At 28.3% G+C, this 25259-nt stretch overlaps 3 protein-coding genes and 1 long non-coding RNA gene across 5 annotated transcripts; 1 reads left to right on the forward strand and 3 right to left on the reverse strand.

Moving 5' to 3' along the window:
* The first annotated feature begins 225 nt into the window (after window positions 1–225).
* On the forward strand, window positions 226–1479 carry LOC111033435. The gene is made up of 3 exons (XM_022314167.1): window positions 226–595; window positions 680–862; window positions 973–1479. Exons 1-3 carry the CDS (start codon window positions 535–537, stop codon window positions 1188–1190), a joined length of 462 nt encoding a protein of 153 aa, XP_022169859.1. The 5' UTR covers window positions 226–534; the 3' UTR covers window positions 1191–1479.
* Window positions 1480–1920: 441 nt separating this feature from the next.
* Window positions 1921–2664, reverse strand: LOC111033436. Its single transcript, XR_002604419.1, has 3 exons — window positions 2401–2664; window positions 2047–2115; window positions 1921–1933 (listed from the first exon to the last, which is right to left on the reverse strand). It is a non-coding gene; the product is annotated as an uncharacterized LOC111033436 (long non-coding RNA).
* A 3650-nt stretch (window positions 2665–6314) lies between these two features.
* On the reverse strand, window positions 6315–7212 carry LOC111033446. The gene is made up of 3 exons (XM_022314182.1): window positions 6970–7212; window positions 6724–6882; window positions 6315–6648 (listed from the first exon to the last, which is right to left on the reverse strand). The coding sequence occupies exons 1-3, from the start codon at window positions 7028–7030 to the stop codon at window positions 6425–6427; spliced, it is 444 nt and encodes a 147-aa protein (XP_022169874.1). The 5' UTR covers window positions 7031–7212; the 3' UTR covers window positions 6315–6424.
* Window positions 7213–11785: 4573 nt separating this feature from the next.
* On the reverse strand, window positions 11786–24689 carry LOC111033445 (STE20-related kinase adapter protein alpha). 2 transcript variants are annotated; one of them, XM_022314181.1, is made up of 4 exons: window positions 24557–24689; window positions 13732–14258; window positions 13153–13672; window positions 11786–12040 (listed from the first exon to the last, which is right to left on the reverse strand). In XM_022314181.1, the coding sequence occupies exons 2-4, from the start codon at window positions 14133–14135 to the stop codon at window positions 11855–11857; spliced, it is 1110 nt and encodes a 369-aa protein (XP_022169873.1). In that variant the 5' UTR covers window positions 14136–14258; window positions 24557–24689; the 3' UTR covers window positions 11786–11854. The 2 variants fall into 2 exon arrangements, with proteins under 2 accessions (XP_022169873.1, XP_022169872.1); XM_022314180.1 differs by lacking the exon at window positions 24557–24689 and having other exon boundaries at window positions 13732–14421.
* Window positions 24690–25259: the final 570 nt, after the last annotated feature.

Consider the following 25259-nt stretch of genomic DNA (forward strand, 5'->3'; position numbering starts at 1 on the left):
AAAAAATAATCTTTAATCAATTTTTATGAATAATGCCCAACTATATCATCGAACTTTACTTTATGCCTATATTATGATAAATATATTTTTTTTCTTATAATCATAACTACTATAAATAATATTGTTAAATGTGTTTTTTTAACGCTTATATTGAACACTAACAATTATTTTATTTTGAAGTTTCTATTTCTATAATATTAATTTTGATTTACAACCCGTTTAAAATAGTTACTAGTTCCCCAAAAATATATTTTATCATGGCTAAATAAATGTAGCCGTGAATATTATACATAATTCGTGGTCCTAACTTTAGTACATATTTCACACTGAGCACCCCTGGTTGTTTTGTTTATATTTTATCCATTATCATTTCACATATTTTGTCATCAGCTTAATCAAATTTCCCTTTGAATTACTATTTAGTATTTACCATTAGACAATTTAAAATTTTTAAAAAACGTAATTTATTCTTATATCGTTAAATTATCTATATTAATTTTGTAAACGAATAGCTTAATTTTTATTTTATTTATAATGAAGTCCACTATACTTTCATGTTTTGTATTAATCTTAGGTTTTTCATTCTTGCATAAAGGTAATTTTAAGTCTAAAAGGTGTGGCTGTCTTTTGTCACGCCCTTTCATAGTAATATAATTAAGGCTTAACTTGTTGTGTTTAGTAAGTGGAATCCAATGCTACCAGTGTTCTACAAGTAGCGACCCAAAGGGATCTGATAATTGTGGTGCATACGAAAAATTCCACAAGGATCGTCATGTCTCGGTAGAATGCACCAGTGATGAATCTCATACGCCAGGCACATTTTGTGTTAAAGTAACGAAACAAGGTCTCCGAGGATTTATATGTGAGTCAAAAGTGTCTAATAATTGATTTGATCAATATCATCAATATATTTGTATAGTATTCTAATATTAATATGTTATGTTAATTATATTTTATTGTTTTTAATTTCAGGGGATGGTCGTTGGAGAAATGTGATCCGCCGTTGTGGATCGGTTTCAGATACGGGTGTAACTGGTGTATGCAACTGGGGAGTTGAATGGAATGGAGTCTATTGGGAAGAATGTTACTGTTCTGAAGATAACTGTAATTCATCCACAAACATTACACCATTATCCGTCATAACAACCACATTGTGTTCATTAATTACTATGTACATATTAAGAAATTGATCTAAACTTATTTTTAATCTCGTAACGAATTCCGTCCAAACTTTATAGTGTTGATCACTACATTTTTTTATACATTTTATAATTCACTTAATTATTACTTTTAAAATATAAACTGTTATATTTTATAAACAATTTTAAATGGCTTGTTATCTTTTTAAAAATGCCTGTCTTCTCCATTACCTGAATCTGGAACCAATTATCAATGCTTTGTACACTTTGTTAATTTAGTATCTGGTATGAATGTACAATGTAGAGAATTACTTTTGGAAATACATATAGTTTCATTACATCTTTTCTATTTCGATTTATGCTGATTATGATGGCAGTAAGTGTCATTTTTTGGGCTGATTTTGATGTAAAAAATAAAGCATAAGAACATTGAACGTCTAACCCCAGAGGACCAGAGTCATTTCTAACTAGTAAAAGCTTAAACAAATTGTAAGTGAATCTGATTTAAACATTTGGTGGACAACTAGTGGTTGATTAGTTGAATATAATGTTATCATATTAATAAGTGTTACTTAAACAAATTGTGAAAGTATGTAAAAAACTGACAACCTGTAGTTTTAAAGTATACTTTTGTTTCAGTTAAACATTTTCTCCACATTGTTACACAGTTCAGCTCTAAGAAAATACAGTTTGCATTGAGACTTGTTCTCTTGTTGATTAAACTCTTATCAAACCTTAGTAGAAGTATATTATGTGTGATGTTCTGTCTTAGAATTTTTCCGGTTGCATTCACACTGAAAATTATTTTAAAACAATTTGTTTTTATGTTATTTAATAATCATATGACCAACCACATATGTGTGGAAGCAAAAAGCAAGGTAGAAGAATTATATAATTTTATACCTACGTTAGTCAAAAGAAATGCATTAAAGCTAGACACAAGCTGAGCGGCCAAAAGTAGGTTTGGTCCTTGTTTCTATAACAAATGAACATACATATATTCAGCACAACCTTTTATTATTTTTAAAGATGGGTTTTATTTTAAATAATTGCATTTTTTCCTTTATCTCACATTATACTCCACAAATACTCTGATAACTGTGTACTATTTTATTTTTATTTATTTACTTTTTAATGAAAGCCATAGACTGTTCTGTATGATAAAAGCTTATAAATAAATAACATTTTTCCTAAAATTATGAATAATATGTAATAAGCATGGTTACAAATTAAAACTCAAGTAAATAGAAAATATACATACTTATAGGTATTATGTTTGCTTCATTAAAACCTGTTGGAATTTATGTTTGCTTTCCACAAAATGCAATAATATTCATATTGATTTTTTTTTCATAAGAAATCGTAAAAAATAACAAATATGTTTATTTGCCACAATTTTTAGTTTTCTAATATATCCAGTGCACTGCAGAAGAGATGTTAAATACTGTTACTGTTGAAATTTAAAACCAAACATAATATCTATAATGTCTTGTTGTAGTGATATACTTGCATTCACATATTACATTGGTTTGTTATATTATATCATAGTAGAAAGATAAAAAAGAGATAAAAAAAATTATATAAGTATGCTCTCACATTCTTAAAAAATGTGTATAGTTTCAAGATAGTAAACATCTATCACATTTTTCTCATTCAACTACAAACTAAGTGAATACATTTTTTTAAGTTATGTATAAATTATTAAATTGTATTATTGGGTGGTACTACTTATATTTTAATTACTTTTAAAATTATTTTTCTGAAGGCATAAAATATATTGAATGTCAGAATTTAATAATGTTTTGAATTGCAATAGTTAGTTACAACATACATGCTGCATGCTGTTTGTATTGAATAGATTTTATTATTTGGTCATTTGCATTTTGTAAAAAAATTATATATTATTTTCGACATATTTCATATTAATCTACCTGGTAAATATACTTTTTTTACATTCAAAGAATAATTATACAAACAGTATGAAACTATTGGAAAATCAAAACGATCAAAGTTCTACAAGTATAACAAACAAAAACAATTAAATTTAAAATTTTTATAGCCACTATTTGCAAAGTTTTAACTCGGCCTACAGTGTATGGTGTATCTGCTGTACAAATTTAGGCGGACGAAACAGAAAAAAAAAACGATTAAAAATTAGAAATTTTGCACTCGATATTGTATCAAACAATGTATAGAATATCATTTAAAAACCTCTGGGTTGACCACTTAAACGATTATAGACAAAATGTACTATATTAACAGTTTATTAAAAATAAAGATTCATTCCTTTGTCAACTGTGTTCGGAGTGTTTGTACAGTTTTATAAAAGTTAAATTATTATTTTCAAATGTACATCAATTCAAATGATAAGTTTAATTTCAATATATACATATTTTTCTAATGAATAGATAAATACTGCATATTTTATATTGCATACTTGCATCACTTAAATCTTTATTTGTAGTGGCTTTACATTGTGAAAGACATTATTTAAGATGAAATCGAAAATTATCTTATTAAACATATAGGTATAATTGAAAAACTTCAATGACATAATTTTTTCTCCGTCGAGTTGTATCAGTGATTAGCATATTGGTTATTTCCATAAAAATGTTAGTGGTTTAATGGTTATTATTGTCACATTTTATGAAGGTACATATTTAGAGCACTACTAATAGTTGAGGTGGACGAAAATAGTGATTTTGATAATGACAGCATAGATTAAATATGCGTTATTTAATCTATGATGACAGTGACAAAGGCAACAATTCTGAATAAAATAATACATTAATTACAATAATCGCAATAACGAAAATATTTGTTTAATTTTAAAACATTTTCATCATATTTAAGACCTTATAATAATTTAAATTTAAACTAAACAACATTGGAAACAAATAATCTAAAAAAACTAATTTTGTTTAAGTAAAAAAGTTGGTTTTCAGACCACTGTGCGGCAGTGAGCTTTTGTTTGTCCTATATTTAGTCACAGTGGCCTCTCGAGTTCTCATTGGTAATCAATTTAAGACCTGTAATTTTAAGAAAAATATTAGTCATTAGCCAAGTACAACAGTTAAGAAAACTGAGAAAACTAAAGTTGTGTATAATGTTATCTGCATTTTAGGGCACTAAGATAAATTTGTTAAATGTTATAATTAATGGACACAATTTTGGGAAACCAGATAAATGGTCCAAAAAACTCAAATTTAAATTACTAAAAATAATTACATTTAACTGAAAATAATAATTTTTTTGTATGGGCGGTGATACCTGTAGAGCACTATTGGTCACATTTTGGGAACTGCTAGTAAGAAGAAAATGTATTTACTATGAAATATGTAGTAACTAATAACTGCTTTTGCATTATCCATATACTCAACAGTTATTATTTCACAAAACTAATGTGCAATTTTATTCATAATTCATTAACCAGATAAATAAAAATTGTTCTTCAAATCAGCGAAATTTTTCAGCAACTAAAATATCTTAATGATTAACAAGACTGACTAGTGACTTGTGTACCCTTTTTTAATAGTATATTATGTTACAGATAAAAAAATAACAACTTATTCAATTATTAAAGAAACGATCAATTAATAATTAATGTAGAGTTGTATATATGATATGTGAGGGGAGGAATCATCAAAAAACCGATACATTTATAAACTGCCTGTTATTATATTTAAATTAAATTAAAATTATACAATGATTTGAGATATTTTAACATTTATATAGTTCTCACTCAAGATATTAATCAACAAAATTAATATTAAATATGTTGAAATAAATACAATTGACATTTAGTTGTTTCAAGTTGAACTAAGTATTTAATAAATAATTGTATGAACAATTAAAAAAAGTAAAAAAGGTAAAACATATTAAAAACCATACTTTGATATACAGTAAAACCTCGCTAAAACGGAACTTCGGTAAGACGGAAACCCCGGTATTACGGAAAAATTTTTTGGTAACGTTTCAAATTGCATATAATTTTATCCCGCTAAGACGGAAACCTCGCCAAGCCGGAAACGGACACGTTTTTGTAATGAAAGTTGATGAAAACCCTCGCTAAGACGGAAATATAACACGATTTTCGTGTAATAAATTTATTTTCGTACTGTCGTTACCCATAGATTATCGATATACGAGCGCGTACGATGACATTAAAAACTAATAAAATTGATACGTACCTATACCCTATACAAGTATACAACATTATCTGAGTTGCTTGGTTCAGTATCAAATCATATATCGTTACGTTCGTGTCGCTGCGTTTTTAAAAAATATTATAATAAAATATTAATGTACAATAAATATGTATGTAATAAATAAATATAAATGAATAAATATAAATGAATAAGTATAAATATAAAATTATAATAAATATAAGTATAAATTGTATGTAATATGTACCAACTGGTTTAAAATAAATATGTATGTAATCTTTAATTATATTAAATTAACTTTTTTAAACCCCGTCAAGACGGAAACCCCGTCAAGACGGAAAAATGTCATGGTCCCATGCGATTCCGTCTTATCGAGGTTTTACTGTAATATGAAAACAAAATAAACAAATGAGATTCTATGATACAATGTTTTTATAACATATTTTGAAAGAGACTTTTCAATGTAACATAGTTCACATCATCACTGTATGAAACCAATTACATAAAAAAGGATTTATCTTATATAATTAAGTAAAGTAAATCTTCTTAAAATTGCATAGTATAAAAAAAGTGGATTAATATGATAAGCAAAAATAAAATTGATTATTTACCCATTTTTGGAAAATAGTTGTTACAAATTAGTAACTAATAATACTGAGTTACACACTTATTCAAAAGATAAAATACAAAACTATTTATTGTTTTTATAAAACCTAATGTACCAAAAATATAAAAATATATGTATACTCTAATTTTAAGGTTGTAAATTTGTAATAAATAATTCTAAACATTTGTTCACAAAATAATCTGAGAATACTCATGTAGGTACAAATATTTAAAAAAAAAATACTAACCATACATTTTTAATACTAATGTTATTTTATAATTAAATATTTTAAAAATGGACGGATCAGTTACACTTTTCAGTTAATTAATCACAACAAAATATCATAACAAGTAAAACAATTTCAAGTGGCTTAAAAAATAATATAGTTGCCAATATTACTGTTGTCTTAATTTAAAAAAAAAATGGTTTGATATCTGACGAAAACTATATTCTTAAATCTTAAAACGTTAATCAGGTATCAACTACTTTTATGGTTTGTATTGATGAACACATTACAGAAGTCTTCTGTAAACAATAAGAGCTGGTGCTAATGATATGCTTAAAAGTGAAGAAGAGATTCCTGATGCACCATTGCATCCATCTCTAGAATTGCAAGTGCAATATTCAGTAAATATATTATGTGTGCCTGTCCTCATTAAACAATAACGTTCGTCACCACCAATGCCAGGTTCACCCAGAAAAGCACAACTCCGGTAAAATCGCCATTTTCCATATACTAAAAAATAATTTAAATCAATAAACCATTTAAGTAGGTGTTTAATAATTGTTTATGCTGCACAATCGTGTATACCTTTTTGACGGATTTTGCGGCACATTGTACCTCGGACACCAGGGTACGTGTCTAGTTTTTCCAGTTTGCAATCTTTCATCGGCATTGAGTGATTATCAAATGGATCCACGCATTTGGGGTCGTGGAGTGAATCGCAATGCCAACACATGAGACCACATACTTAAAAATGAAAAAGTGAATTTATTGATTTACAACAATTGTTATGTTATGACATCAAAATAAACATGTTTTGATTGTTTTTTTTACCAGAATAAACGCTGTACAAAACAATGAAGCTCATGCACAACACACAAAGAGCGGACGGCATCGTAACAAGATTGTATTTTGACAAATGAATTAAAAGTACTCGATTTAAAAGCTTACATTACTGGATTGATTAACATGGTTATATTTATTGTAATTGAATGCTTTATGTTTTACTTCTTGTGAACAATTTCAGTTTAAACTTTAAATCACACGCCCAAAATATTTTGTAAATTGTAATCAAATCAAACAAGTGTTGTTACTCACCGACACACAGTGCATCCAAATAATGGGACAAAAACTGCTTACGTCAACCTTCGACCTTATATTTACTACTACCACCTACTACATACCTTTTTGCTATTCGTCGTTAGATAATTTAAAATCTAATTTGGATAAATATTTTGTATTTTTGTGCCTTTTTAAAGATTTCTTGAAAAACATCTGTTTAAAGAATTATTTGTACGGGGACATCGTTTTGCATAACGTTCTACTTTATGTTCTCTTCAATGGCACCATTGATCTCCGATAATATAACTGCACAGTTGTCTGTAATAATCCCAAGTTTTTTTCCAGCTCAAACTTATTACAAAAATCAACAACAACGTGTCCTAAAACTTTTCCAGATATACGCCGTTCCTTCCTCTTAATATCCTCAATTCGAGTTGACTCATAAGTCATAACAATCAAAAATGAAATAAAACCCTCTCGAATTGTCTTTTTGTATACATAATAAAAGATCTATCTCTAGAAATTCTCATTTGTTCTTCTCTTCTGTGTACTACATATTCTAAAATAGTCTTATCAAAAACATTGAAAATCGCCGATACTGATGTGCTTTTTCAACTTAAGTTTGTAATATTTTTTCAGCACATACATTTTTTCATTCTGAGTGCCCTTTCCAATGTATGTTTCATTTGCTGATAAATTTGAAGGTGATTCTCAAGTTTGATATCTCTAGCTGCCACTTGAAAGCACAATAGTTCCCTAAATAGGTTCCCATCGTTCCTTAAACTGCTAACATATTCTATTGTAGTGAATTTTTGTTCTAAAAGATAACCATCATCTCTTTGGCCTCGTAAAGGAATATTTTGCCGTCCACGTAGAATAACTATCTCAATTATTAGATGACGATGACGAGATCGATTTTCTTGTACCTAAGCTAACTACTGCAGTGAATTCAGTTGGTTAATAACTTCCAATTAAGGGGCGGGAATGCGTGATGCCGTGATATGTTATTAAAAAGTCTTTACCATGCACTAACTGCATGACTTATGATATTTTGTATGTTAAATCTTTACAATAAAGCTTTGCAAACGACGTAAGAGGTGTTTTTACCTACATGGCTACATTCCTATATTATATATAGTTTAATACTACTCCAGTGATATCTATATTCGCCATCAAAGAGTACAAAATACGTACGATAAAGACCAAGGTAAATATCTGAGAGGACAATTGACAAGCAAGTGATGGGCTGCATAGGCGTGTCCAGATCTCATTCGCAGTTCATGCACAACCGTGGAATATCCAGGGGAGAGAAAAACTACCCCCCCCCCCCCGCCAATAAAAAATTCTGTTAGGGTATTGGGATATGACCTCCGAATTTAAAGATTTTAAATTAATTTTTTTAATTTAGATCAAATTTTGCAGGTCATGCCTGTGCATGACAGGCAAGACCCGTGGACACGCCTATGATGGGCTGTAAGATGGTGCCATGGTGGAGTCCAACAAAACGCTTAACCTCTCTTCCACCTTTCGAATTTAATGAGAAAGGAAAATTATAAGAATTGGTTGGAAACCACGGGATTTATAATAATTGGTATTTAGTGAAATCGTTCAACTTATAATTTTTATCGATAAATAGCGGCTTATGTCATAAGCATAATGTAGATATCACTGATGATTCACTTGCATTAGTCTTAGTCATCGGTGGACATTTGGTTGAATTTGTATAGGGGGCTATAACTCAATAATCCTTCGAATAGTTTTAATTTTTCCTTCCGTGGAGGGGGCTAAGCCCCCCCCAAATATCCACCTATAGCCTAAGTCTTAATAGATTGAATTTCCTGCTCCGTAATTTCATTCTTTAGTGTTTTGATAAAAAAAAATCTACTGGCTTGGATTATTGCCGCTCACGGCTTACCACTACTACCAAAGGCTATATTTTTCTCTTTGTCCTATATAAAATTAAAAAAACATTCATTGGAAGTTGGAAAAATGTTAGTAATTTTACTATATTTTTTTTTAAATATTTTATTAGTTAAATTATTTTCATTTATTTATTGTATACAACCTAGGTTTATAATTATTGAAAACAATTTAAAATATAATGTATTTTTAAAAATTAAGAATCTAAATTCTAAAGTTATAATATATTAGTTAGGTATATACTTATTGAACTAAAATAAATATCTTAGAGTAAGAAAATGTTAATTAAAGAAGTTAATATGTTGAAATAATACGTACCATGCAAAGGTTACAATGCAAAGTGAAATATTTTAGTGGTCACTGTCGGACGTCGGTCATCTGCTCACATAAAATCGCTGTCGCCGAGGTTAAATGATGCACAGCTAACAGCTACAAGCATTGAAACGATATTACTCTGAACGAATCTAGGAAAAAAAGACCAAGTAAAAAAGAACACCTTGCTAGGCCTTGCTCAAATGTAAAAAGTTAGATAGTATTTTTGGCGATGGCCGTGAGTGAATTTAAAATAGAGGAAAGGTGTGTGATGGTAAGTGGGCTGGTAATGTATAAAGCATGGCTAATATAGCATGGTTGTATTTAGCATGGTATTAAGATTCGAAATGAATTGGGAAAAAATACCAGAAATATTTTCTGTGGAAGTGTTTTGGTTTTTAGTAGCTTACCCAAAATGTGTGTTTTACCATTTTGTAACAATATGTTGCTGCAATCTTAGAAGAAGCGACTGTCAATGAAATTATCCCCTGGACTCGTAGGTTTGGAAGTGAGATATTATTAACATAAATGTTTTTCCAGTTCCACTAAGTACATCGAAAAAAAAATTGTCTAGTACAGTAGGTGATACTTTGTGTTTACTTTGTAAAATAGTATTAGTTTATTAGTCTATTTAATGGTACCTATTGGATTAGTATGTGACCTGCGGACCGCGTATTGGGCATTCGTTTAGTATTACAAAATATAATTTTTAATTGTCTTGGTAACTCACATACTAAAGGAGTACTCAGTATTATAATATGCAACTAAATACAACTTGAAAGTGCGTCATAATTAAAGGATTTTCTGTAATATAATTCATCCCTAAGAAAACGACTATGATTCTCATCGGTTCTTGATGGAGATTTTATATTGAAATCAGACAGCTTTTTCCATATGTTTTCAGAAGTTGGTTTTCAATTAAAATTAACACTTCATTCAAAATATACTAGGTGACAGTTAACTCACGATTGCCGGAACAATACCTTTTTTGCTTCAAAATGTTGGAAACATTGCCTTTATGATTTTTCCACACTTCTGGTAAATTAGTTTAGAGGAAAAATAAAATTGTTGTCTGAATTAAATTGTTAGATATATCTAAATTCTTTGGGTCTATTTTCAAAGTTAGATTGACAGCTGACGGTTTCAAAGTCAAATGTGAAGGGAAATGATTTATTCATTGTATACCTACGTCCTACGTCCTACATAGAACTAGGTTGTGATTTTATAATGTTAGGATACAAAGAAAAATAATTAAGTCATTGCTTTAAAATTGTACATATATATATATTTTTTTTAAATTTAATTTCTTATACATTTATATTATTTAATATTTTATTAAATGTTTGTGCAAATAGTATAACTGAATAATTTACTAGATGAGAACAAATAATAGTAGAAATTACATCTATAATAAACAACAACAAATATAAAATAATAATCATAATTAAAATAATAGTAGAATTAGACATACATTTTAAAATAATACTAAAAATGGAGTTTGGTAAATTTAAAACATACATCGACATAAAATTAACAAATAAATGTGATTAAAAAATGTATTATCTGTTTCTGAAATGTACGTTATTTCACATTAATATAATTAATACCACATTTAGAACTTAGATCAAGGAATATAAAATACAATGCACAACGCTTCAAAAATTAATTGCAATTTTTTTATACTCAAAACAAAAACAAATATAATATTTTGAAATATTGAGCAATGTTGAGAATGTGTTGCATACTTCCATATTATTTTCTTTATTTAGATAGCAATAAACAAAAACATTAGTTACATACCTAATTTGTAAAAGCTATGTAAATGTAAATGTTAACATTATTATTAAGTAACACAAAGAGTTAGTTAATGTTTTTAGAAATAAAATAAAAATTGTCAAATATAACTTTTAAAAGCATTGCTAATGAACCAACAAAATAAAAAGAGATCAATTTTTTGGGGAAAAAACCTAGAAGCACCAAATAAAAATAACATTGTATTTAGTACCATGTTATACCTAATATTAGATAGTTATTTAATTTGCTATAAGCAAATAGTATAATCATATGCATAAGCATGAACATCAAAAACCAATAAAAAATTCTAAGTACCTATTTGCAAAAAAAAATGTACCATTAAGTATCATATTTTATAAATAGCAATAGTAGCCATAAATCAAAATAAAATATTCAACTGAATTACAGTCAATATTAAATACACTTTTTTATCAACATCCAAGCAGAGATTAATTTAAAAGATATAATATAGTAAGAGTAAATTCAAGTAGTTGTGTAGGTACAACATTGATCTAAATATTATATAAACGTTTAAAGTTTCATATATTATAGACTAGCTACTGATCTATATTGCATACAATATAATAGGGATGAACACTTGCTAACTAATACTAATACTGGTAATAGGCATTTATAGTGTTGGTACTATATCATTAAGGTCGAAATCCCATGCATATGTTAACAGGTCAAGATCACTCAATTGTTGTGACATGCCTCCAATAGAAGCGAGATCATCACTTATTTCTGCAACATTTGTCTTCAACAGAGGTACAGCTGGCCGCAATAAATCAGTTACTTTTACGTTCACTCTTTTCACCTATAAAATAATATTAAGTTAAAATCAATATTGATTGATAAATTATCATTATTTATTAGCATAACCACAGACTCCCGACATTGGTCTACGTACCCCTGGGGTTTGCAGATCAAGGATACATTTATCAATATCATGTTTTTAATTTCCGTTCATAAGCAGTTACATAAATGAATTTCATTAACATAGACGGAAACATATGATACTAACAAATGTAAACTTGACTCAGCTTTTATTTTAAATGTACAATAAACAGTTTAAGTTTAGTTTTGTCAATTTTGATATGAGAGTGAATTGATTATTATCAAATTTAGCTAACAAAATTATCTATATTCTGATGACAGTTTATTTTTGATATTTTAATTTTAAACCAATTTAGTTGTAAGACATTACAATTTAAAAATTATTTTAACTTGTTTCAAAGAGTTAAAATATTTAAAAAAAACAACTTATAACAGAACACAAACAATGTGGTTACAATAAAGCTTAAAAATAGGTTTAATTTATCCCAATATTGAACTAATCAAACCAAATTTCAACTTTTAAATGCAAATTTACCATGTTATTATAATTTGTAACACGGACACAATTTATGACAGTTTATGTACAATTTAGTAGTTATTTTCATGAAAATATATGTAGTGTGTACTCTTAATTATAGTTACATCTTAATATTTATGTACATTCAAATAGATACAAGACCTTCTAAAATTAAGTTAAGACCCGATAGAAATGTACATTTTTACTTATTCAAACTGAAATTTCATTAACAAAATTATTGAGTTATAATATCTACAATCTACTTTATATTTATGTTTTACATCTACAGGAGCTTAAATTTTTAAAGTTAATAATTTTTTATTTTTTATTAGGTAATTTAAGCATTTAGGAATTATTTACCAAATTGTATCACTTAGACTTAATTAAATGTTTTAACCTGATTCTTCTCCATATTGCTAATAAAATATTTTGAATTATATGAATAAAAGTTTTTAAGTATTTTAAACTCTTGGAATACTTGCTAAGGCAAAGCTACGTTGCTAAGGGTTTTATGTGATGTATAGAATTTTATAGTTGCAAATGTCATATAAAAAATATGTAAACTTAAAACACACTTGTTTAGTAAAAGTATGAGCCAGCAAATTGGGTGCAGAAGGTCTACTTTCTGGATCTCGTTGACAACACAATTCAACAAGATTGTGAAACTCCTCGGTAAACATTCTGGTATAAACATTGCTCACAGGTGTTGCGTTCACACCAATTGTTTCTTCGGATTGGTATCCATTATCCGCTGCATTATCTTCATATGGATAGCATGTAGTGCAGTCTAGCAAGTGTGGAATAAGACCTTTAACTTTTTGTGTTAGCATAAGTGTGGTATCAGTTTCAGCAAAAGGAACGAAACCATTTGCCAATTCACATGATGTTATGCCTATACTGTAAATGTCAGACTTTTCATTGTACCCAAGCAAATTTTGTTCGAGCATCTCGGGACTAGACCAATTCAAGTTGTTAGCCGATTGCAGAGGCAAGGAATGTAAATTTGACCGTTTATCGATTGGACACATGCTACGCAAGCCCGATAAGCTTGCATGTCCATCCGCACGTATCAATATATGACCCGCCTTTATAGCCCTGTAGAAAAAAAATTATGAAAAAATTATCAATACTGGTAGTGGGGAAATGCTACCAACCTATGCACAAGCCCTTTATTGTGTATATACTCTAGTCCCAGCAGAACATCCCTAAGCACAAATGCTATAACTGTTTCCGGCAATCCTTCCACAAAATGGTTGCGCAACAAGTCTCTGCACGAACCGTACCCCATGAGCGGGAATACGACATACAGCTGGCTCTTGTCCAAAAAGGAAGTCACATACGGTATGAGGTTCGGGTGCATCAGCTGCCTAGTGTTGTAGATCTCGTCCTGTATGAGCTGACAGTCAGTTTTCGACATGCTGTCCAAGTTGAAGTTCTTCATTGCCACCAGGTTGCCACTCTTGTTGTGTTTGCCCAGGAACACGACCGCCCGGTCGGAGAAACAGGAGCCCAACACCGAGCACATGGTGTACTGCTTCAAGTCAGGTTCGAAGTTCATGTTGCGACACAGGTGTCGGATACTTGGAGAACGACGACCTACGCGTCGCCGGTATAGTTTATGTGCGTAAGTATTGCTTTGTGTTATTTGTCACGTATACGCACGGATATAGACCTCGAACAACTGCAATAACACGAATTGTAATTTAATTTAAAGTTCCATTAAAAATATTTAATAGGTACCTAAACCTAATATAACATCACTGTTATAGGTACTACAACAACAACAACATACGGGAAAAGCGTTTTGATAACACGTTAGTGTTCGACTGTATGATTACCTACATGAGTCGTAGACGTCCGACGATAGCCGGATCGCTATCACCAGTCACCGCCCGCGCAATCAGATGTTTTTATTTAGGTATGGAGGTTCATTATGAATTCGCCTTGTAGTACCTACCTACTTCAAACACTTTTATAATTAATAATCAACGGTAGACTTCGACACTATTATAGGTTAGTGCATTATTATAAGTTATTTAATTGATGATAATAATACTATTTTGAGCCTATAATATTTATTTCATAGAATATTATTATAATAATATTGTGAATTTGTGCCCTCCTCCACCATAACAGTTGTAACCTCAGGCAAAGTCAATACCACAATAATAGTTTGGATCAACATGGTTTTATTAAAGATAGATCAACGGTCACTAATCAGTATTTTTTCAGAAATGTATGTTAGATGCCTTCTCACATAGTTACCTATCAAGTTGATGTAATTTTTACGAATTTCTCTAAAGCTTTTGATAAAGTTGATCACACAATTCTTATCTCTAAGCTACGTGGCATTGGTATTAGTGACCCTTTTCTCACTTGGATCACTTCTTATATTTCAGGTACGATTAGTACGAAACAAATAGTTATATGAAGTATAACAATTTTAAATCGTTTCCTTTTACAGTATTTTCTGCTGTACCACAATAAGGTACCTTGCTCCTATTATATTTCTGTTATTTATAAATGATTTAAAATTATTAAATTCAAGAAAATTACTTTTCACCGACGATATAAAATTGTTTCGTCTTACAAGAAACATTAATGATATATCTTTATTACAAGATGATTTAAGTACTCTAAGCTAATTGGTATGATATTAATAAATTACCATTAAATTTTCTATAAATGCAAACCTAAGACCTTCACACTTTCTTGTAACTTAATTCATCACACCTACTGCAATATATGAATTCATCCTTTACTTCGTGGAAATTGATTGTGTGATCTCACTGATCTTGATGTCATATTCAAATCCTGGGCTCGAAAACGTTTACATAACGTTATGATTATAACGTTATACTAGTAAAAAAACGATTGAAATAGATAACAGAAAACAAAACGGTAAATGATAATATAAAAATGATAATATAAAAAACAAAAAACAAAACAAAACGATAAACCAATAACTTAAAAAATCATAAAACGAAAAACAGAAAACACAAAAAATCGTAAATTGAGAAACGATTATTAAACGTAAAATCTTACGTAAAATTTATTTAAAATGGTTTAATTCGCAATACATTACATTTTTTGTGTATAAAATTGATACTGTAACTTGTAATTAGAGCTTTATTAAGAAATAAAAAAATAAAAAATATACAATTTAGTTACCAAACTATAAATTTAAATTTAAATAAATTAAATTACGTACAAATGTATAATGTATATTTATTATTTATGTATTTTAATTGTTTTGATTTAAAAAGGCTCTTTGTTGTGAGAAATAATAAATGTGACGTAAAAACAAACTATTCATTCATTTTAGAAACGATCAATATGCAGGAATACAAATACAATCTTTAATTAATTCAAGTATTCAAGTATCAACGTCTAGAATTAACTATCATTAGATTCGATGAAAAGTTACTTTCGTTGACTCATTGTATCATTCAATGAATTTCTGTATGAATTACTTTACAATTTATTTTTTTTCTTCGAAAAAATAGAAAAAATCATTTCTTCTACTTATTCTATTCATTGATTGTTTTTCCTTTGCAGACGAATTTATTATTTATTATTGTAGTCGTAAGTTATTACGAGATGCAATTGTATACAATTAATAATATGGTATTTTGTTCAAAGATTAAATTGATTATTATATTACATAAAGAAAAACTTGGTTGGCCACCTGATGTATCAATATATCAATATTATAATATTATGAGATGTTACAGAATCAATTAACGTCAAATTCATGTATTTAGTTTATTGAGTAGTAATGAGTACCATATGTTTAAGACGTAGGTATCTTATCATTTTTAAATTAATTTAAACGTCAAATTTTCAAAACGTAATCAACAAATCATTCAAGTTTAATACATTAATTATAATGTAATTAAATTACTCTTACTATTTTTGTAGTAAGAATCATGACCAAAAGCAATTTTTCTTTTGTGGTTTTTATGTTATACCTGCTGGCTGCTACTTACTTTCGTACCAACTGTTTAATACACTGAATTTGAATTTCCAATTTGTATTTGTTATTTTACAAAATGTATGGAAAAAATGTACATTACTAGGTATAGACTATTTTCTCTGAGTGATTTGAAAAAAGTAAATAAATAATATAGGTAACTTCTGGCTAGGTGAGTGAGAGGAGATGGAAATGATCGCATTGCGGTTTCTGAATAAAAACTATCGCACGTGTTTCGAACGTCAATGTAAGTTACTTTTGAAAGCTCTGAGGTCATCGGTCATTTTAACACTCGACAGGTTTTATATACTATTTGTGTTTTGAAGTCAGAACAAAATCTTAAACAAATCTTAACGGCAGTTTTCACGCCCTCTATATATAGGTTTCTTCCTATTTTTCTTTGAATCATAATATATTATTAAACCAATCCGGCAAGATAGCATAATATAACGTATATAAACTTAATAAATGTGTCCATGTATTTTCGAAAGCGATGTTTTGCTCTATTTCACATTATTTGTTTTTATTTAAGTTCATAGTAATTTATAGTTTATTTAATTTTTCAGCATTAAAAATATCGATGTCTAATATTTATTGAATTTATTTTCAGTGTTTTTAATAACTTATCGTCACGTAACTATTTTATTTCTGTATGACTTTTACGTCCATTTTATAAAGCCACCGCTCATGCGAAACATATATTTATTACAGGTAGACATTTCATTATTTCAAGTCATTTTGTATTCCAGCGCCATTCCTACGAATTGGATTATTATTATTATGTTGTAAGCCCTATAATAATATGTGTTACATTATTTTATTTTTCAGCGTATTCAACTTTAATTTCCATATACCTAGCGAATAGTTGGTAATTATATGGTATTCGGAAAATAAGTCACAATAAAAAAAACCCTAAACAAAAATGCTGTAAAAAAAGCCCCAGAAATCTACCACTTGCCCCTTGGCCTTTATTAGGAACAAGATTATGCTCAATAAGCAATATAGAGATTGAAGCTATACCTGAATATATCTTGTACATAGCTTATTTTGCTTAATAATTATTTACTAGGGGCTTTTTTCTAGGGCTTTTTTCCTAATATTTATCATGTTAACGTACATTAACCCAATTGTATTAGTAACTCTGGTAGAATTATAATTGTTAAAATGCTTTATTTATTATAATTCATATACAAGCGTTTTATATTTTAATCTTAGTACCTGGTATGATTGTTATTCATCATTGAGACTCATTATGAATCAACATCAATTGAAATAAATTCAATACGTTGGTACGTTGCAAGTCCACCTATTTTTCACAACTGCGTCAAATAAAAAAAACTCTGATTTTATGTTCCATTGCAACTGAAATTATTTTTTCAACTATAATCAAAATAGAAATTTAACAACATGAGTAGGTAGTAGCCAGTAGGTACATAATATTCATGTTGACATTGGATATTAAAAATGTCAGAATAAAGGAAGATACCCAAATTTATTATTGCAGGATTTTGAACTATTGACTATTCCATATTCACGTAAACTGCTTGCTAAAGTGGTTTTCAGAAAAAAAGGCAAAGGTAACTTTGTACACTACAATTATTTAATGTAGAAGAAAGTAATTAAATTCATATTTGAAAAAAAATTAGACAGGATATACAGATCCACTCAATCCAGTTTGTACTTATTGACATATTGACTTATAAGTTCACTTGATTAATGTTGTATAGTAGTGTATTTATTTTAAAATCTTAGTGAAATTAAAAATGTATTTGGTTTAGCAGTGATATTTGTTTTTTTGCTAACACCTTTTCAAGTATAGGGAAACTGCTCCAAAATGGCAAAATGTCATAGGTTATAGGTCATGTATAGCCTTATAATATATGTAATATGCCTATATCGATTGAAAATCAATAGAGTAACATTGATACCTACTTTCAGGATTTGTACTAAATAGTTGAACAAAATACATAAATAAGTATAAAAAAAAACAAGTAAGGAAATCTCACTCTGCGAGCGTGCTAAATGACCGGTTTCTAAACTTATTTTGTTGGTATTTAATGAACTTTGTAGCTTAAAAATAATTTGGTAACTTGAATATGCTTTTGTATAGAAACCGAAATAAATTAAATGTCTTAATTTGTAAATAAAGTATTTTTATGTTGGTGCCAATTTTTAATATTGGCTAGTATAAATCTACATTAAAAACTCATATTTTGATCCTATTTTTTAATGCTGATTACAGGTTAGTATGAATTTACTTTTATAAAAGTACTTATAAGTTTTAATATACCGAACCATTTTTAAATTATTTATTTTATTCTAAATATTATCTTAATATCAACAATCGTAACTATGCAGTACTGGTGACTAACGGACACAACGGGGATTAAGGTGTTCTAAACTTATGTGTAGAAACTTAAAACTGCATAGATGATTTTATAAATTATATGGAGTATAATGTATAAATACATAATTATGGGCATATTTCTGTTTGACATATCCCCGTCAAATACTTGGGGTGTAATCCGTTTACACCAAAATAATATTGACTGTTTTCGCCCAAAACAAAAAAGATACGATTCCCGTCTCTACTAAATTACGTTTCTGCCTAAAAAGTTTGATAATCAATGATTTTAACTTTTATGCAATGATCAGTCTAGACTCTAGACAGTAGTGCTTGGCAATTTATAAATAATCGTGAAGATAGTATACAATATTACAATTGTCAATGGTATACCTTTTTTTTTTAGTTGGTCGTTCTATACTGTATATCTGTATATTACATATTATTATATTAATATCACACGTTGGTACACTGTTGACCTTGACTGTACAATCTTGTAGATATTTATTATTCGTAATTTGTATTCTACAGTCTATAACATATTGGTTGTAAACTTGTAACTTGTAAGTTATTGAAGCTTGCAAATCAAATTGGCAATCGTTTTTGAGACGTATTGGTCATGACATACTTTTATTATGCGAGTCTAATCTAGTACTGATATACCTACAAACTGATGTGTATTTTATTTTACTATTTTTAATGGCAAACGTATTTCAGTTATTGACGTTGAGATTACAAAAACTAAATTTAATTAACGAATACCAGTAGGTGGAAATTGATACTAGCCTTAAAAAATGTAAAAACAGCTAGATTTTTTTTAAGCTTTAAGATGGAACATTTGAAAGCTTTACTTTGATGAATTATAACTCGTTTTTGTAATATCTGTAATGAAAAAAATCTTTAATCAGCATCGTTTTAAATTAAATTACAACATGGTTAATTACGTCCCACTCTCTCCTCTGGCATACCAGACGAATCAGTAGCACGTGTTTGATCGCCATTCTCCAGTATTCTTAATTTACAATAGAGGTCTAATTATATTTCAGTAAGAAAAATATTAATTTTCATTTTAATGGAATTCATTCGTGACATAATATTATATACTGCTGATTTTAAATACCATCACAGCATGAATCGGCATTGAACATTTTCCTTCGATCATAATATTAAATTGTTTGATGTACAACCCTATCATATTATTGAGCATGCTCAGCGGGGCCCATTATTCTGTTTGAAATAAACATAAATAAATATTATTATATGGAATGTGTGTTTATGACGACTACATGGACATAATATCGAACTGACGAAATGACTGATTCATTAAAGATAAACAAATAATTTCCGAGGTAAAAATAATAAAAATAATTTTTTAATTTTTTATCCGATAGGTGTTATACGTATTCAAAATACATGCGTATAGCTTATAAACCACAAAACAAAATAAACATTAATTTATATACTATTAGTTTTAACCTTTAGGCCCTGAGCTGAGGGAAAATGCGTATTGACTCAGTGGTGGGCCGAGGGTGGTTCTGTATCGATATGTTTTTTATTTTGTATTTGTTCATGCTTCATTAGTTATTTTATTGTAGATTTATCAAAATGTATGTAGAATATTATTACATTTTATTTTTGTATAACTATTTTAATACATTTATTAAACAAGTGGTAAGAGGATATAACGCTCTGGCTCTGCTGTACACTTTAGGTGTCTAAACTACTATAATTACCGTAATAGATATTCTGTTGAATTAAATTGTATAAAATTATTGCATAAGAAAAACGATTCTGAGCGTAGACGGTCTGTCAGCCTATAATATCAGTATTACTAAGTATATTTTATAATGTTATTGTGATTAAATTAAATTATTTTACTCTTAGGTATTATTACTGCAGAAGGTTCAATTCATTTTTGTTGAAACAATTTCAATTTTGGAAAAAATTTCATTTAAAAATGTCATATGAATATAAAATATAATAATATACTCTATAAGTTTCAAATACCAACGTATAATGTTATAATATTTTTAAATTACAACAATGAACAAAATAACCAAAACCATTATTCTTGGTTTAAATATGTAATTTTATATAAATTTAAAATTAAAACCTATAAAAAGACTGTGTTTACTATATATTTTTTTAGATTTTTTGGTTGAAAATTTAATTTTTACGAATTTCGTTTAAATTCTAACTTCAGACCTTCATAAAAAAATTACTGTCGATTTTGTTCAATTTTTTTAATTTACACCTTTTAAAACTACTTGAGGAATACATGAGGAGCCTTAAACTACGTTTTTAAGTTTTTTGATAGGGCTAAGATTTTTTTATCAACATTAATTAAAAAAACTAATTAAATCGAAAATATCTTATTAATCTAAATAGCTCAACATGAGTCAAGATATTTTGAAAATTGTATGGTGTATAGAAAATACTATTATAAATATTTAGTGAAAATTTCAAGTAGTTATTACAGTCATTTTTTTGATTTGCACCAAAAATTAATATAGAAAATCAAAAATTGACTTTACTTGAAGATTCTCATTTTTTTTGGCACTTTTTAAAGCTACTGGGAATTTAACGTCCCGAATGCACCAACTGACCCACTGGACAAGATACTGAAGTTGAAAATCGAAGTATAATTTAGACTTTTTATCATGTACATAGACACACAAAAAAAAAAATAAACCTATGAAAATATGAAATATCTATTGGTAGGTTCTAGGATGTAGATAAATATTACTCCATAACCATTTAATAATTGTTCATGACAGGTTTTCTTTCGTGGCACTATAATAATCGAATAATCATTGATCAGTAGAAAGTTTGGGCCGTCAGCGGTTACAGGCGATGCCAAAATGTGCGGTCATACGCTTGTGGTTCCATCACAGGATAGCTGATTCCAAGTTATTGGTGAAGTTATGTTAATTTAGGTAATTTAATTGAATTATGTATTTGAATATCTCAGCGGATGGCTAGAGAATCACGCATTTTCTTGAACGATATAGTTATTGTTTCCACGCTTAAATCATTATCATTGATTATAATTTATACGTAGGTATAACTGTAGTTTATGTACTAACTATACTACTATAGTAATTACAATACTAGGGGCAATATTATTTTATTTATGATCAACTATATATAACATTATATTTAGGTATGTTGATATTCATCGAGTTACATATTTTATCAAGTCTTCTTATCTAAGATTAAACTTTTATCCTTACAATAAATAAGTACCTACTTTAAGAATAATTTTTTTTTCAATTTATTTTTAAAGAAATATGTTTAAAACTTCTAAATCTATTTAACATGACTTATATAATTATTATATCCTACTGCAGTACCGCCACTGATAGAGCGCTACTCCTTTGCTCATACAAATGATTGAGCTCCATTGATTAGTACCCAAATTTCTTCCACTCTACCACCTAGTTGCCTCCGCAAATGCTCGAGATGGACGAGTTTTGGTCGCCGCCCAGAAGCGATTTCTCAATGGCCATTGTATAGTAGGTATTTAAAATATAAATATTTACTTTTGGGAATATCATTATTTTATTTTTAACCCTTTTCTATAGGTATAATACTATTTTGATACTATTTTTTGGACCTTTTTTTGCGGCAAATGATTTCGGGCTTTTCTTTGTGCTTTTCTAAGTGAAAAAAAAAATATTAAATAAAAACATGTAAACAAAAGTGCACAATAAAAGGCAAATAGAAAATGTGTTGTGGGCACAAAAAAAAAATGAAACTGCAACTACAGGCGTCGCCAAGTCGGGTGTAATCCATTCAAATGGCCACACTATCGACAAGGAAAAAAATATATTGGTTTGTTTTTTTCCTAAACAGACTAAAGAAGAAAACATTCTCCGGAAGTTGACAAAGAGGAAACGTCAGGATGAAAAATACGAATCGAATCCAAATAAAAACCTATGCTGATCCTTACTTTTGCATTGTGTCTTATCGAGATGGTAGCTAGAGCCTTAAAAATGAAATAAAGATATTATTAGACTATTGAAAAGTTGTTCATTTTTGGTTTTGTATAAAAATATTGTCATTGGACTAGTTAAATTAAATTAAATATCGAGAAGACACAATAGCATGTTATAACATAACAATATTGGTTATACACTTATACAAATATGATATTATTAATATTAATACCATACACGCTATAATGCTTTATACAATAAAATTATTGTATTATAGCTAAGGAAATTGTAATAATAATAAATCTGCAGTGTATCTACAATGTAATAAACAACACATTTGAGTGAACATAACCGGTCTTAGATAAATAGCACAGCGGGCTACTGAAATTTTCTTGTTAAAAGGTTCATTATTTGCTCGCTTAGCTGAATTTTTAGCAAAAATGTCTAACAAATTTGGTGGTGCCTACACAATTTCTTATATTATGTTGAACTTTACATGAGCTAGTATCTACTAAGCTAGTGATATAAACTACAGTAATTAATGCATGTTAGAATGTGCATAAAGTGGGTGACTTTCCATGTACGCTTATAAAAATATCTCTACTCGTGTCCACATCATATCCTTGACTAACTAAATATTTTAAACTTTAATTAATACCTGATGTTGACAACAGACAATAATATTCAAGTTTAAAAATTAAATTTACGATTAATGTCACCCGAATGGCCGGCATGGATGTTAGTTGCATACTTCCATGTCAGATCACAGACCACTAGGTTTTTTGCTGTGACAAAAATACTAAATATAATTATCATTGTGCAGTAAAAATATCTTCTTCGAAGAAATTCGTAGTTACTTTGAAAATAATTGAGAAAAATAAAATTTGATATCCAAGAAATTTCGTAGTGCACGCCAAACCCTCAAAACTCAGACCAACGACCTTGAATACATCTATGTAGGTATATTAATTAAACATGAAACATATTAAATTTTAGACTAACCTTTAAGTGTACGTATTACAAATGTGAGCAACATAACTCCAGTGATGTATCAATTCGTTTCGATTATTTAACTTTTATAAAAAAATAATCAAATATTTACTGAAATATAACAACATTATTAAAAAATATATAAAAACAAATTAACCTACCAACAACTTTTTTTTTCATACCTAAATATAAAATGTACTTTTATGTTTACAATTATTTAATTAAAATAGAAACAAGTTACATAAAATTAAATTTCATTAAAAAATGTTTTATTTTTCTCGGGCTATGTTGATTTTACTCTTTTTATAACTCAACAATAAAATTACATTGGTATTTCTTAAACTTATATTATTATAAAATATGAGTTTTTTATTATCAAACTTCTTATTAAAAAATATGTTACTTATACACAATCAATTTCAAAATAATGAAATACCCATATTTTATTTTCAGAGACTTATACATATATCAGGTTTTACTCGCTACACAAGGCTTTTTATTAACCACCCCTTACCAAATTATAAAATGAGTCACTAGAAATTATTTGAACACACAAAGGTTTGAAAACTCTCAACAGTTAACATATTACTATGATAAAAATATGTTAAGTCTTCAGCTTTCATTAAAAATAATTAACCTTTGTATTTTTAAAAATGTTTTCTATGACTACATTTTTAGAAACTACACAACTTGCATTACTTCGGCCATCCATATAAACTTGAAAAATTGCTTACCTGGCAGTAGTTAGTACCCAATTCCTTCCCTACATAAGTCCCTGGTTATGTTGAACCATTATACATGCACATTTATATTTAGTTTTAGTAGATAAATTAAAAATCGAAGAATCAATTACTTAGCAGCTAAACTTATTCACCCATCATGCTATTAGCATGAATACTTGTCCCAAGGAAGGACCACTTTTCTAGTACTACTTGACGACGTGTTCTTATAGGGGATAGATTTGCATACCTGTTGGTATATCAGTGTAGCCTATACAAAGATAATAATCGATGGTACAACTTATTGATATAATAAATATCGTAGATAATTTTGTTTTATTTTTATCCAAGAGAAGATTTATTTATGGTTGAATTAACTTACTGGCTACACTGATAACCCGAAAATAATTCACCGATTTAGAAGTTCTCATTAAGTGATCCTTCTGGTTATTCTGTGCCGTTCGTTAAAAATTAAAGGATGCTACAAAATAGTTTATATTATTATTATTTCTTAGTTACTTTTTTATGTTTTAATTAGATCGTGATGTATAATTTATTTTTATATTTTCTGCAGATATTGTCTTTTCAGGTGAGTAAGTTTTTTAAAAGAAATTTCCAATATAATAATTGCTTATCAATATTGATGTCAAACTAAAAATAATTACATTACACATTATATTCAATATAATATTTACTTCCTAAATATTTTCAACTACTT

This window comes from Myzus persicae, unplaced genomic scaffold (genome assembly GCF_001856785.1).
Source record: "Myzus persicae strain clone G006 unplaced genomic scaffold, MPER_G0061.0, whole genome shotgun sequence".
Classification (NCBI taxonomy): Eukaryota; Metazoa; Arthropoda; class Insecta; order Hemiptera; family Aphididae; genus Myzus; species Myzus persicae.

Coding starts and splice junctions, on each gene's coding strand:
- LOC111033445 (XM_022314181.1), bottom strand. CDS start 14,135: ATGAACTTCGAACCTGACTTGAAGCAGTACACCATGTGCTCGGTGTTG. Junction 13,673..13,731: donor AATAAAGGGCTTGTGCATAG/GTTGGTAGCATT, acceptor TTTTTTCTACAG/GGCTATAAAGGCGGGTCATA. Junction 12,041..13,152: donor CTCATACTTTTACTAAACAA/GTGTGTTTTAAG, acceptor ATTATTTTATAG/GTGAAAAGAGTGAACGTAAA.
- LOC111033435 (XM_022314167.1), top strand. CDS start 535: ATGAAGTCCACTATACTTTCATGTTTTGTATTAATCTTAGGTTTTTCA. Junction 596..679: donor TTTTTCATTCTTGCATAAAG/GTAATTTTAAGT, acceptor TGTTGTGTTTAG/TAAGTGGAATCCAATGCTAC. Junction 863..972: donor AGGTCTCCGAGGATTTATAT/GTGAGTCAAAAG, acceptor TTTTAATTTCAG/GGGATGGTCGTTGGAGAAAT.
- LOC111033446 (XM_022314182.1), bottom strand. CDS start 7,030: ATGCCGTCCGCTCTTTGTGTGTTGTGCATGAGCTTCATTGTTTTGTAC. Junction 6,883..6,969: donor TTTGTACAGCGTTTATTCTG/GTAAAAAAAACA, acceptor TTCATTTTTAAG/TATGTGGTCTCATGTGTTGG. Junction 6,649..6,723: donor CCGCAAAATCCGTCAAAAAG/GTATACACGATT, acceptor ATTATTTTTTAG/TATATGGAAAATGGCGATTT.